Below are 15,114 nucleotides of genomic sequence, written 5' to 3'. Positions count from 1 at the left end.
TGAGTTAGTATTTAATATGTGTAAAATATTTTGTTGCATTCATCCAAACTCCACAGAGACAATGATACACAGATGTTTCTCGCCCTCCCCTCCCTCACTCACCGTCATGGTCAGCATCACATCATGTACAGGTGAGTACTACTGTAACACTGTGACGGTGTAGCAGAGTAGGGGCTATTTTAGGACAACTCCCACAGTGACTACCTCCCCCTATCCACCTCCACCATGCTGCCATCCCAAGCTCCTATGGGCACACTAGTCATATCCAATCAGACAGCCATAGGAAGCTGACACACACACACACACACACACACACACACACACACAAAGCTCACAAAGCTCACAAACCGTATCTGTGAGGTACTGGCATATCAAAAGGAGAGGAGCGTGAAAGAGGAAGACAGCTTTGTGCTCTCAAAACAGAACGCGGAGACTGAAACATGGCATAGGAGGTATCAGGTATGAAGACTTTAGCTTGTTACCACACATGTATAGACAGACAGACTGTGCAAAATTACAGAAATATAATTGATGAGCTTCAAGAAAAACAAGTCATATTTTTTACTCATTGTGGCAATAATTTAGTAGAAAGTTAGTTTGTTACTTTTTTGAGGGGGTACATTCAAAATACAGGTAAGAAGGAATTTGTAAATGTATGTGATACCAAACCAAGTTGGTTTGGATTATCAGGAGCAGATTGCCTCAGCGCCCCACATGTTGCCTTTCAGGCACAGGACTTTCTAACATTATCAGTTGTGTTTTTGAATGTGCTGTTGGACAACAGGAATAAGCATTTCAGTGAGGTATAAAGAGAGGGAGTCTACTTGTCTGCTTGTCTGTCAGCATAAGCAGTCCTCCCTTCCTCTATTTAACATAGGGTCAGGTGAATAAATACTCTGACATCCTCTCTTTACTTTCTAACTGGCCAGGCCCAAGGGAGACGATAGGAAGGAAAAGGCGAGTGGGAGGATGGGAAAAGTTCCCGGGTACACTCTTAGAAAAAAAGGTGCTATCTAGAACCAAAAGGTTTCTTCGGCTGTCCCCATAGGAGAACCTTTTGAACAACCCATTTTGCTTCCAGGTAGACCCTTTTGGTTCCAGGTAGAACCCTTTTGGGTTCCATGTAGAACCCTTTCATGTAGAACCCCAAAAAGTTCCAACTGCAACCAAAAGGGGTTCTACCAGGAACCAAAAAGGGTTCTCCCATGAGGACAACCGCAGAACAATTTTGGAACCCCTTTTTTCTAAGAGTGTATGTACTGTACTGTACAGACTTTCAGGACAGAAGTAAAATGTGCTTTTTTGTATCTTATTACAAAACTCCATATTGGTAACGCCGCCTGTCTTACATTCAAAACTTTCCATTGTGCATTCATTTTGTTTGTATACATCTTTCACCACACAACCATTGATATAAAAATATAAGTTTAGTGTGAAATATAATGACTATATTGGTTTAATCACCAAAACACAACATACTGATTGATATCATCTCAATGGAGTTATTTTAACAACCTGTTAATCCAATAGCAAAAACATTTAAGATACAGTACATGTTTCAAAATCGCCCTTTGTAAGTAGTGTTCACATTAGGCAATACACTTAGTTACAGTACCCATTTAAAATGACTGAACATCACATTTCCATCATTTCCATCCCATGTATGATCAAGGTGTGATCATTGAAGTCTTTTTTCACAATGTAATCACATGAAAGAAACATAATTGCTTAGCAGGCACAAGTTTTCAACAAGCTTGTCTTGAGCATTTGGTAATAGGTTTTTATCAAAATTGCAGTAAATATCCCCATTGTTCATGCACCTAGGGAAAAACCTTTTGGCATGGAAAATCCAAGCCTGACATAGAGTAGGTCTGGATTGAAACCATTGCATGCCTCATTCATGGCCTGAAGGAGGGTGGTGAAAATGTAACTAGTACTTTTGGGTGTCAGGGAAAATGTATGGTGTAAAAAGTACATTATTTTCTTTAGGAATGTAGTGGACAAAAGTAAAAGTTGCCAAAAATAGTAGTAAAGTATACCCCCCAAAAAACTACTGAACTAGTACTTTCAAGTATTTTTACTTAAGTACTTTACACCACTGTTCAATTCCCACTGGGGACACATACCAAAATGTGTGGACTGTTGTTACTTTGGACAAAAGTGTCTGCTACGTAAATGTCATATATCATAGTAAATGTATTTTATCAAAAGAGAAGAGAATCACATCAAAAGTAATATGAGCATTGCATTGTGAAAGGCAATTACTTCATATTACCATGTACTGCAAAGTGGAACATGTATTTCTAGATGAAACACTGATTAAGTTTGGTAAAAAAGTGACTGTATGTATGTTATGTACTTAATCAATTGAAAATGTGCTTAGAGTTTTTAAGCTGCCTTGTTGATGATCTGTTCTGAGTTGTGAAAATGTACTACATTAGAATCACAAAAGCCCAAGTACAGCAAGAGGATAGTGCATATTGTACAGTAATTTAGGTATGTTTCCAGGAACATGGAAAAGGGAGTCCCATGAGGTGCTGTCCCCGTCTTGTACAGTGTGTGTGTGTGTGTGTGTGTGTGTGTGTGTGTGTGTGTGTGTGTGTGTGTGTGTGTGTGTGTGTGTGTGTGTGTGTGTGTGTGTGTGTGTTTACAGGCAGTTGTAACAAAGAGCCACAGCAAAGACAGCTGGCTAAGAGCACATTCCAAATGGGCGTAGATGTGATGCAGGAAATCCCACTCCCTTTCCCAGAGGACCTCCTGTATGAGTAAAACACACACACAGTCATAGAGACAGACACAAACGCTTACACTGATGAGTTGATGACAAGCTTCTCATGGGAAAAAAACATTGACTCCCCTCTTCTTGTTTATCCAAACTGTAAATCTATGTCACTTAAACAAGCAAACAAGTTCAGTATTCCCAGATTTTTACTGACAGGAATATAATATGTAAATTAATGCACAGATGAAATCAAAAATGAGGGGGAGGGGGATCATATCTTTTCAAACTCAATGGAATTGATATGTCAAAATGACTCACTGTTAGTCCACAGGTCCACTCAAATGTAGATTACTTGAGAACAGTGACTGAGACTGTAGTGTGAGGATGCATTCACTAGGTGGCGGCATTCAATTCACAAAATGCAAGAGAAGCTCCAAGTATTCTTTTTTGGCCCCCCAAAGCTTTTGGTCAAAACAAATAAGACTGTAAAATCACAAGGAATTCACCTAAAAATGAGTTTAATTTAGGACATCTGTTCCCAATAAACATATGTGATCGTGTCTCAATGTAATTCAAGGTATAAAATTATTCTTATTTTAAAATACAATCTCTTTTTAGACTTAGTTGTGGTCCATTTGCAGTGTAACAGTTATTAGAATTATGTTCTGGCCCCCAGTCTATCTGCTCTGGCAAAAAAATTGTCCCACAGCTGAATCTATTGTAGTTACCACCGCCTTAGGTTCTAGCCCTAGGTCCAGCTGTTCCTGAGCTCAAACACAGTGTTTACTGGCTTGTGTTCCAATTTGTTTCCTGATAAAGCAATCATAGGTGTGAAAGGATTTCATTATTTTGAATTCTACCAGTCCTAACAAAAGTATGATTAGAAAATATTTGTTGGTCATTATGTAAACCGGATATAGTTTTCCTCAACAGATGTGTATTAATATAAGCCTTTTCAGTGAGACTAACCCATTCAACCAAACCATTAAACTACAGAATTGAAATAAAACATTAACATTTGCAGCCCTCATGACACTCTGCCGTGCAGTTAGACAATGGAGGTTGCTCTGTGAGATGCTATCTGATGGAGCCTAGCAGCTAGCTACAGCATGTGTTATTCCTTATCGAACAAACGGACATGTTGACAATCCCTGAGGAGGTCATAAGAATGAAAACTGGATTCCTTCTTCACTGGGAGGATTCTTGAACTAGCATCGTGGAGTCCCTGGAAGGCATTCAGGAGATAGAAATTGAGAGAAAGAGAGAGCGAGACAGAGACAAACACTAGAGCCTCTGAAGCTCACTCAGCCTTCCTTACCGTGTTGTCTGTGGGTCTTCACTGCAGACTGTACATTTTTGTTTATTTGTTTGTTTGGGAATTTTTGGTCTTGTCTAAGCAGGATCGCAGATAGGCAAAACATCCTTTGCAGTCCTCAGGAAGTCATATTTGGTAAGAGATTGTTGTTGCCTGCTTTTCAGGTGGATTGTTTTCCTCAGAAGTACAGGGAGAGGTTTTTTGGCTTGCTTTGAAGGGATGAGACATTTCACATAGGCTGTAAGTGTTTAATGGGTGCTATTTTGGGGTTAGATGTTTGTTGTACATTTGACATTTTAGTCATTTAGCAGATGCTCTTATCCAGAGCGACTCACAGGCGCAATTAAGGTTAAGTGCATTGCTCAAAGGCACATCAACAGATTTTTTTACCTAGTCGGCACGGGGATTTGAATCAGCGACATTTCGGTTACTGCATTTTGGTTACTGCAACCTGTATCGGTTACCGCCCAACCACTAGGCAACCTATTTCGGTTACCGCCCAACCACTAGGCAACCTGTTTCGGTTACCGCCCAACCACTAGGCAACCTGTTTCGGTTACCGCCCAACCACTAGGCAACCTGTTTCGGTTACCGCCCAACCACTAGGCAACCTGTTTCGGTTACCGCCCAACCACTAGGCAACCTGTTTCGGTTACCGCCCAACCACTAGGCAACCTGTTTCGGTTACCGCCCAACCACTAGGCAACCTGTTTCGGTTACCGCCCAACCTCTAGGCAACCTGTTTCGGTTACCGCCCAACCACTAGGCAACCTGTTTTGTGAACACCCTTAATTTGCTCACCTACTGTCTCTAGAGGCAGTAATAGAGTGAGGGAGGGTGATATCCAAAACTGCAAAATACTTTGAAGAAAAACAATTGGTGTCTGGATCGAGATAAATAAACAGAGAGTGGGCTGTGACACCCTCAGTAGGGTCAGCCACAGGAAGGGCTGCTCCCTGCTGGAACAATGGCTGGGAGAGACCTACTGTGTGTCCCAAATGGCATCCTATTCCCTATATAGTGCACTACTAGTGTCAGAAGTAGTGCACTATAAACTAGAAAATAGGGTGCCATTTTGGACAAGGTCTGTCCAGCCGGACATTCTACTGGTTTACTTCTCCTAACTCTGCCCTCCAGGTGAACTCTGAAGGATGTTGCCAAGATAGACCCCCAGAACATTGCTAGAGGAAACTAAATCCAATTGTCTTTCCTCTCCCTCTGTCTTATTTTACCTAGTGACGGCTTCAGCCATGTTCTCCATGGATACCTTCAAATCTATCCTGTTTCCATCCAGACGGATAAAAACAGAGGAGGGGGAAGTAAGTTTATAATGTTTATACATCAGGTCACCAAGACAACCCAGAGTTCTCCCTCTTCATAACACAAACACCAAATTCCCCACAGCAAAACGAATATCTTAAAGTCCCAATGAGCATCTTTAAAAGCAGAATGGTGTTATCTGACTTAATTCTGCCCATGTCAAAAATCACCTATATATCAGGGGGAAGCTAAAGCCCACTGGGCACATATGTCAATTCAACGTCTATTCCATGTTGGTTCAAGGTAGTTTCATTGAAATGACGTGGAATCAACGTTGATTCAACCAGTGGGTGCCCAGTGGAAGGTATCTGACAAAATAATACAGATTTGGTTCCTGACTTAATTAAGCAATTAAAAATCCCATCATGCTAAGGGTCATGTATAAAAATGCTGGGAAGGCCATTATGTTGGCTACCATGGCTATGCCCCCATAGGATGACCATGCCCCCATTCACAGGGCATGTGTGGTTTCTGAATGGTTTGATGAGCATGAAAATGATATAAACCCTACGCCATGACCATCTCAGTCACCAGATCTCAACCCAAATGAACACTTATGGGAGATTTTGGAGTGGCACCTGAGACAGCGTTTTCCACCACCATCAACAAAAAAACTAATGATGGAATTTCTTGTGGTAGAATGGTATCACATGCCAAGGTGCATTGAAGCTGTTCTGGAACATTATGAACACTTGTATTTGATATAGACCCCCTACTTCTCCTTAAATCCATCTCATCTGGCAGGTCAAACAGAGTGCTGAAGCTGCAGGGCTCAGGCTCGACATTGTGGTGTGTTTTGGAATCAGATAGGACTGACCTAATAGCAAAACAATATATTGGAGACCCATACAGAAGCAGGCTATACAAAACGTTTAGATCAGCTATTGGAAAGACTCCCAAAATGCCATCGCAACTGCAATGTTGTGGGAAAAAAAAGTCAATTTGCTGCAGTGAATAGAGAATCATATCATTCTGAAGAGGCAGACGATTTTTTATTACTTTAATGATAATGCCTTATTGAGCAGCGGGGAATCATTTGAGAGCAAGTGTGCTCACGGAAAGTGAGAATCATGCGCCTGTGCTGAGAGAGTTGAGGCTGATTGAAAGTGGGTTGTCGTCTCTCCACAGAGCAGAGGCTGCAACGTCGTGCGAGGTGGAAGGAACCGGGCTGAGTTTTCATTTTGGCACAGTAGCCTAACCAGCAGTCCGGTCGGATACAGATAATGTAGACTTGTGGCTTTGGTGACAGAAGGGCAACATGTGTGGATTCAATTGGTCATGCAATGAGTCAGTATGCAATGTTGTTGTAATGGTCCTGAGTCTGTAACGGGTAGACATGCTTGGAGGTGGCGTCTTCGTCAGGCGTTATTACCGCAGATCCACTAATCGGGAAAGTTGTTCTGTTTGATTGGAAAAAAATATGCATCTGTTCCGGAGTTACAATTATCGAGTTTTCCCGGATCGTTATTCTGTGGAAACATCGAGCATTCGAGGCATCAGTTGGGTATGTTATTACTGCCTAGAAATGATATTCTATATGTAGAATTACATTCCAACAGTAGTTAAAAGACAGTAACGTTAGGCTAGTAGGCTAATAATATTATAGCCTAATAATGATAATCATCATCACTACTCATCATCATCATTGTTTGTCTTTACCACGTGGAATTATTTAGCTTTGAGATGGTCTGATGATAATGAAGATAATGCATGATGTTGATGATAATGATGATGAATGATGATTGTGATGGTTGATGATTGATGATGAGGATGGTGACTGCTCATGAGTCATAATATAATTCTCCATAAAAAAAACATTTTCATCTTCTGAAAGTATGACTATGACTGAAAATATGTTCATAATATTCCAACCCATGGCAACAATGTTTTCACAGTAAACTATAGGCCTTCAATAAATAATATAGCGTACTATGGGGATATGTTTTGAGAGTGAGGCTCACTGCTGCGCCACAGTAGCCTACTTGATGAAAAGAAGGTGGTGGGAAGTTAAGCGATCTCTACAGAAAGTCTGACGTGGCTGCAAGTGGCTGCACTTGCAATGCACTGTCTCTCTACCTTTCTCACACAATGTACACTTCACTGATCATCCCTGTTACTGTAAACACTGCAAGAGGAGGGAATCTGGATCACACTTCAAAACACTGCAGCACTTCTTCAGCATAAAAGCTTATATGATTGTATCTGGCTGTGTGTGATTGTGCTATTGGTGTCTGTGTGAGATGTGTGGGAGGGTGGTGTGCACTGCAGGAGTGTAGAGTGAGGGGCTCTGGAGTAAGAGTCAGACACTGTGTTGGTGGAAGTGGAGGGGGGAAGAAGGCTCACCACATCCACTGTGACACAGTCTGTATGTGTCCCCAAAACAAAAGCAGCGTCTTGCGTTGCATGTGAGCATGTGGAGAATGGTTAGACTGAGCAGTGGACTTCTCTATTGTCTTGAGTATGGAGAGGAAGGTAGCAAAGACCAAGCCAAAGTTTGATTCAACTCTGGTTATTAATAGTGCATTGTTTATTGTTCACCTCAATCCCCCAACTCAGTTTACAGGGGATACAACAATGTATATTTTCCCTCAGCCACAGGAAGATTCAGAATAGTGCTCCTCAAGGAGGAGCTAAATTTGACTTTGACTTTGTTATTGAATAGGCCAGGAAGATTATACTAATCTAGAGTTACTAGTTTAAAGACTGTATGGTTAGATGCATCAGTGATGACCTTAATGTATGTCATTTTATATGACATAAAATGAACAAGGTGCTTTTTTAAAAAGTCACATATACATACACTGTATGTTTGGCAATATGGAGCCTACTAGACACAATATATTCCCAGGTGCTATTGGGACTTCAATGGAGATATTACTTATTATTACTTCACAAGTAAGAATGAGTGAATAATGGTTTAGGAACGGCTATCGATATCATCTTGTAAAGGGAGTTTTTGTGTTTATTTATTTGTTTATTTGGATGTTGTTTGTCTTTAAGAAGCCTATAGTTGATTAATTACATAGGACACCCTATGGCAATGATCATATCTTAATGTAGTCCATGTGCGTAATGTTTGTAAAGCCACGGTGCACTAGTGCCTGGCTGGAGGTTCAACTACAACTACAACCCTATAATAGATCAATAGAGCAATGCTGTCAAACGCCTGAGATTATTCATTGCAATTGCTGTAGGAAAGTTGCTAGTGAGAAGGTCTACTAAAAGCTAAACATACAATGCCAAGTTTGGAAAAACCTGCCTTGGATCAGGGATCATCAACTAGATTCAGTTTTTTCTTGAGGTGGTCAGGGGGCTGGAACATAATTACAAATAATTTGTAAACTGCAAATTACCTGAAAGAAGCCCAAACAGATATTTGACTAAAACATAATCATTTCAAACCTTGCTTACATTTGTAAATGATCACATATTATGTGTGGGATGGCTTTGGAACAGATTTCCATAATTAAAATCAATTGGAACTGATTTGCTGGTGTGTTTACAGTATTTCGAGTCCAACCTTACCGTAGATGTTCAGACAAACATCAATACAGTATTACTAAAGCATATGTGGCTCCACATTATCCTTGTGTGTTTCTGATGATGTGTCTGGAATTCATGGGCTGCATGCACAAATATTGGACCCAATTAAACTGGCTACAAACTGGGAGCCAGCTAACTGTAGTTAATTGAGACGTGTGATACGTGTGGTAAGATACCACCACTGGTAGCATTTGAAGACAGAGAGAGTTGTTGTTTATAATTAGATGTTAATAAGAACCTGTCCTTACCCCAATGGCAATAGGTCGCCTAGTGTTAAAGCATTGGGCCAGTAACCAAAAGGTTGCTGGATTGAATCCCTGAGCTGACAAGGAAAAAAATCTGTCATTCTGCCCATGAACAAGGCAGTTAACCCACTGTTCCCTGGTAGGCTGTCATTGTAAATAAGAATTTGTTCTTAACTGACTTGCCTAGTTAAATAAAGGTTAAAGAAAATGGCCCTGCTTATTGCATACTACAGCTGGGGTGGTGGTGGTGACTTCTGGAGATAGAGCAGGACAAAATGCCTCACATTCGTAGAGGTACATAGCAAAAAGGGCACTTCTTGATAAGAGGGACAGGACATGGCATCTGGTATTTTCCACTGCTGCCTTCACAGGACTTGAGTTTTGTCTAAGATGTGAGTGAAGGAAAATAATCAAAGTCACTAAAGTCTACAGGTGTGTCTGTGTGATGCTAGATTAACCAAGAAGTGACACCTCTACAGGCATTGTTTTGCTGCCCTGAGATTGACAGAGCATACAAGACAGCACACATGAGAGAGACTTCCAGTAAGTCTATTTTGTAGGAGTTAACAATGGAGCATGGTAAGTCCCTCTGGTTGGGAGCATGTGACAGAGTTGGCTGGAAGACAACCGGCACACTCTGTCAACAGAAATAAAGGGTGGAGAGTTCTCCATGCTAGGAGCGTGGAGAATGAGCATTGTACACCTGACTTAAGATACAAACTATCCAGTAAAATAATAAGAAAAGAAAATAGAACAATATCTAAGTATAGGGAATGGAAGAAGAATACTTTATCATCTATATTCTTTATTGATTACAGAAATGTGTCTGTTGAAGCAGACAGCTGTTTACCCACTATCACCTTCTTATCCGTCTCTATCTTTCCCAGTCCATATAGTGTTCTGACTGCAATAATGGAGCTGAGGGGAAAATTATATGTTCAAACTATTTTCATCTTGCTGCCTTTGATACCCAAGCACAGCACAAGCTCCCACACCAAAAGAGAAGAGATGATAATATCTCGTCACGTTCCATATTTCTATTGTTCTCATCGATTAAGCTGACGATCTCACACTGTGACACAGTGAAAATATAGGACCTGTATGTTACGTCGTCTGTCTTTTCTTCTGAGTAGCCCTCAAGGCAAGGCACTAAGCACTCATCAGTTAACCAGACCTGGAAAGATACAGGAGAGAGTAGCCTGAACAAAGGCCAATGTTAAGTGACTGTGTAACTCCTCTGACACCTCAGTTAGCAGATCCCATCTATATCATGTAATTTAGCAGCTGGCTTGGGAACACATGTAGAGAGGCTGTAAGTGGATCATAAAATAAGAGTTATAAACCCTTAAAAGAGGAAGTGGGAATTAGTCTACAGGATGGTGTTGATGACATCAGGTGATCTTAGCTGATCTTGTGTAAATGATCCCGGTGTACATATGCATAGATTGCATTTGATTATTGCTACAGTGCTATTTGGGTTGTTAGTAGCTAGTAACATAAGCATTTCACTGCACCTGCTGTAACACCCGCTAAACTGTGTACGTGACCAATAAACGTTCATTTGATTTGAGAGGAGGATTTACCCATATGTCAGTTAGTTTTACACCAGATCCATATATTGCCTTAACCAATTGACATACAGAAAACCCTCCCTGAAAACAAACAATGTACACAAAAATATGTATCTCATTAAACATAAGAATATTCCAGATTCATCCAACCTTTCTGGTCCCACCCAGTGTTTTCTGAGAACAATCAGTTGAGCTAGTTCTGTTGGAATGCCTATGGGAGGAAGCCATAATATATTATAGGCCTTATTTTTCAGCAATGCCTTGATATTATAGGCCTTCTGAACAGGATATGAACCTATGATGGAGAGTGAAATTATTTAATAGTACATGTGTCTTTCTTTCTTTCCCATAGACCCCCCTGCCAGAGGCTCTTGACACACAGGACACCATGAAACAGGTACATAGTATGCCAGTCCAGAGACAGTGAGAGCTACAGAGAGAGAGAGAGAGAGAATTTACATTATAGCAGATGTTCTTATCCAGATTGACGTATAGAAACAATTAGGGTTAAGTGCCTTGCTCAAGGGCACATCAACAGATTTTCCACCTAATCGGCTCTGGGATTCAAACCAGCAACATTTCAGTTACTGACCCAACACTCTTAACCACTAGGCTACTTGCCGCCCACAATACACTCTTATAAAAAAAAAAGTGCTATTTAGAACATAAAATGGTTCTTCGGCTGTCCCATAGGAGAACCCTTTGAAGAACAGTTTTTTGGTTCCAGGGAGAACCCTTTTGGATTCCATGTAAAACCCTTTCCAAAGAGGGTTCTACATGGAAACCGAAAAGAGTTCTACCTGGGGAAAAACATTATTCTACCTGGAACCAAAAAGGGTTATCCTATGGGGGCAGCTGAAGGACCCTTTTGGAACCCTTTTTGGAGTGTATGTGCATCACACCCCTACAGCTAGCCTTCATAAATCTGCTCTGGCTTCTGATGAATCTTCTGATGAATCACAATCTTCCTGAGAAGAGAAACAACAAGGTCACTGAGTAGGAACGTTATTCATTTCAGCCATTTTGACCTCACCCTTAAATAATCTGTTACACCATAGAAACACCATAGATTAGAAGCATAGTGGAAATGGTGAATGAAAGTACACTAAATATTGAATGTAGTGTAGTTAACCTCTTGAATCTTTAGGTCTTTAGGGTTAAACATTTACTATGTGGCCTATGTTGTGTCATATTGCATCAAATGATGTCCCACGTTACTGTGTCATGTCATAAGATCTCCAACATACAGTAAGATCTCCAACATATGGTAAGTTCTCCAAAATACAGTAAGATCTCCAACATACGGTAAGATCTCCAACATACAGTAAGATCTCCAACATACAGTAAGATGTAAGCCTCAAAATGATGATCCAAAAACAAACATGACATCAGGCATTACTAGATAGGGGTCTACCTGTGCCCGAGCGCTTGTCCCTTTGCCCTCTCACTCGCCAAGTTCCCTTTTGGGTGGTGGTATATATACTGTATATACAGTGCCTTGCGAAAGTATTCGGCCCCCTTGAACTTTGCGACCTTTTGCCACATTTCAGGCTTCAAACATAAAGATATAAAACTGTATTTTTTTGTGAAGAATCAACAACAAGTGGGACACAATCATGAAGTGGAACGACATTTATTGGATATTTCAAACTGTTTTAACAAATCAAAAACTGAAAAATTGGGCGTGCAAAATTATTCAGCCCCTTTACTTTCAGTGCAGCAAACTCTCTCCAGAAGTTCAGTGAGGATCTCTGAATGATCCAATGTTGACCTAAATGACTAATGATGATAAATACAATCCACCTGTGTGTAATCAAGTCTCCGTATAAATGCACCTGCACTGTGATAGTCTCAGAGGTCCGTTAAAAGCGCAGAGAGCATCATGAAGAACAAGGAACACACCAGGCAGGTCCGAGATACTGTTGTGAAGAAGTTTAAAGCCGGATTTGGATACAAAAAGATTTCCCAAGCTTTAAACATCCCAAGGAGCACTGTGCAAGCGATAATATTGAAATGGAAGGAGTATCAGACCACTGCAAATCTACCAAGACCTGGCCGTCCCTCTAAACTTTCAGCTCATACAAGGAGAAGACTGATCAGAGATGCAGCCAAGAGGCCCATGATCACTCTGGATGAACTGCAGAGATCTACAGCTGAGGTGGGAGACTCTGTCCATAGGACAACAATCAGTCGTATATTGCACACATCTGGCCTTTATGGAAGAGTGGCAAGAAGAAAGCCATTTCTTAAAGATATCCATAAAAAGTGTCGTTTAAAGTTTGCCACAAGCCACCTGGGAGACACACCAAACATGTGGAAGAAGGTGCTCTGGTCAGATGAAACCAAAATTGAACTTTTTGGCAACAATGCAAAACGTCATGTTTGGCGTAAAAGCAACACAGCTGAACACACCATCCCCACTGTCAAACATGGTGGTGGCAGCATCATGGTTTGGGCCTGCTTTTCTTCAGCAGGGACAGGGAAGATGGTTAAAATTGATGGGAAGATGAATGGATCCAACTACAGGACCATTCTGGAAGAAAACCTGATGGAGTCTGCAAAAGACCTGAGACTGGGACGGAGATTTGTCTTCCAACAAGACAATGATCCAAAACATAAAGCAAAATCTACAATGGAATGGTTCAAAAATAAACATATCCAGGTGTTAGAATGGCCAAGTCAAAGTCCAGACCTGAATCCAATCGAGAATCTGTGGAAAGAACTGAAAACTGCTGTTCACAAATGCTCTCCATCCAACCTCACTGAGCTCGAGCTGTTTTGCAAGGAGGAATGGGAAAAAATGTCAGTCTCTCGATATGCAAAACTGATAGAGACATACCCCAAGCGACTTACAGCTGTAATCGCAGCAAAAGGTGGCGCTACAAAGTATTAACTTAAGGGGGCTGAATAATTTTGCACGCCCAATTTTTCAGTTTTTGATTTGTTAAAAAAGTTTGAAATATCTAATAAATGTCGTTCCACTTCATGATTGTGTCCCACTTGTTGTTGATTCTTCACAAAAAAATACAGTTTTATATCTTTATGTTTGAAGCCTGAAATGTGGCAAAAGGTCGCAAAGTTCAAGGGGGCCGAATACTTTCGCAAGGCACTGTACATGACATTTTTTGTATACAGTTTCTGGTCTGCCCTGTACGGAGGTTGCGCACTCCAGTTATCCAAATATGCAGGGCTTGAAATGCGGTCACTGGTTCGTGGAGTGTGTGTAGCAAGCTACCTACTTAGAATATCAGCAGTACTGCCACAGCAGCATAACATTTTAACACTTGATAACACTTCATCATTTATATCATCAATAATATGCAGTTTGGTTGTATGCAGAACTTCATAATTTATTTCCTTACAGAATCATAGCCGCGGAAAGGGGGCTGGAGGTGCTGCTATAACGTGTTAATAAATTTGCCAACGTTCTGAAATTACTGCTGTCTGTTCAGGAAGACATTAAATCATTCAGAAAAGCTTTCTACGCCATGGGTAGTCCTATAATTTAGCCACAGCCTAGCTGTGGATGTTGTGTAGCCAAATAACAAGGCATAGCCTACAGTCGGGAACGCGCATCAAATCTGTCAGTGAACAGCATGCAGACAAAACAGGCCTTTTGCAATTTTACAAATACAATTGCAGGAAAACACAGGTTGAAAAGCAAATGGCTCCTGCTGAAAAAAGAAGACTCTAATCTGTCTGCTGTAGGCTACCAAATTATTTTATCAACTTTCAAATACTGTAAAACTTCAATTAAATGTGGTCTCAAATAGCCGCCTGTCACTTTTATTTGCCAGGCAATGACATACATTTCAGCAAACAAACACCTGCTTCAAATAAACACCAGGTCTATATCACAGGAGGTTGGTGGCACCTTAATTGGGGAGGACGGGCTCATGGTAATGGCTGGAGTGGAATAGGTGGAATGGTATCAAATACATACAACACATGGTTTCCAGGTTTTCATGCCATTCCATTAGCGCCGTTCCAGACATTATTATGAGCCGTCCTCCCCTTCAGCAGCCTCCACTGGTCTATATGCATTGTTTATGAGGTTACCATACATTTTTTAGGAGGTTAAATGTTTGATTTGCTACATTAATAATTCAGTAATGACTTGAAAAAATTATGGCAATTATCAGTTTTTTTTAAGTAAGAAACTGCTACCCATTGGCTGCTAACAGCTGAGAACCACTAGTTAACTGGCAAGCACAAAAACAGTCAACAACTTCGGGAGTACAGACCCCCGGAAATGCACATTCAAAGAGGAGAATTATATTTTTTTCTAAATATAATTTATTAAACAATAACATATCTAAATAAGCAAAAGCTGTGCGCATTAAGGAAATAGATTGCTGGCTCAAATAGAAGCCTGTCTCTAATAAGCACATGTTCTGT

At 40.7% G+C, this 15,114-nt stretch overlaps 1 protein-coding gene across 6 annotated transcripts in view; it reads left to right on the top strand.

Moving 5' to 3' along the window:
• The first annotated feature begins 227 nt into the window (after window positions 1–227).
• The window catches only part of LOC139416713 (rap guanine nucleotide exchange factor 3-like), a 51,940-nt gene continuing 37,053 nt past the window's right edge, over window positions 228–15,114 (top strand). Inside the window, exons 1-3 of one of the 6 annotated variants that reach the window (XM_071165707.1) lie at window positions 262–459; window positions 5,274–5,356; window positions 11,069–11,113. In XM_071165707.1, the coding sequence (XP_071021808.1) occupies window positions 5,288–5,356; window positions 11,069–11,113 (114 nt within the window). In that variant the 5' untranslated portion in view covers window positions 262–459; window positions 5,274–5,287. Of the gene's footprint in view, window positions 460–3,833; window positions 4,173–5,273; window positions 5,357–6,203; window positions 6,862–11,068; window positions 11,114–15,114 lie in introns of those variants that run through there. The other 5 variants (XM_071165706.1, XM_071165708.1, XM_071165705.1 and 2 more) reach the window with 5 other exon arrangements.

This window comes from Oncorhynchus clarkii, chromosome 9 (assembly GCF_045791955.1).
Source record: "Oncorhynchus clarkii lewisi isolate Uvic-CL-2024 chromosome 9, UVic_Ocla_1.0, whole genome shotgun sequence".
Lineage (NCBI taxonomy): Eukaryota > Metazoa > Chordata > Actinopteri > Salmoniformes > Salmonidae > Oncorhynchus > Oncorhynchus clarkii.
Note: the sequence above shows the minus strand (reverse complement) of the source record. Positions and strands in the feature narration are given on the sequence as shown.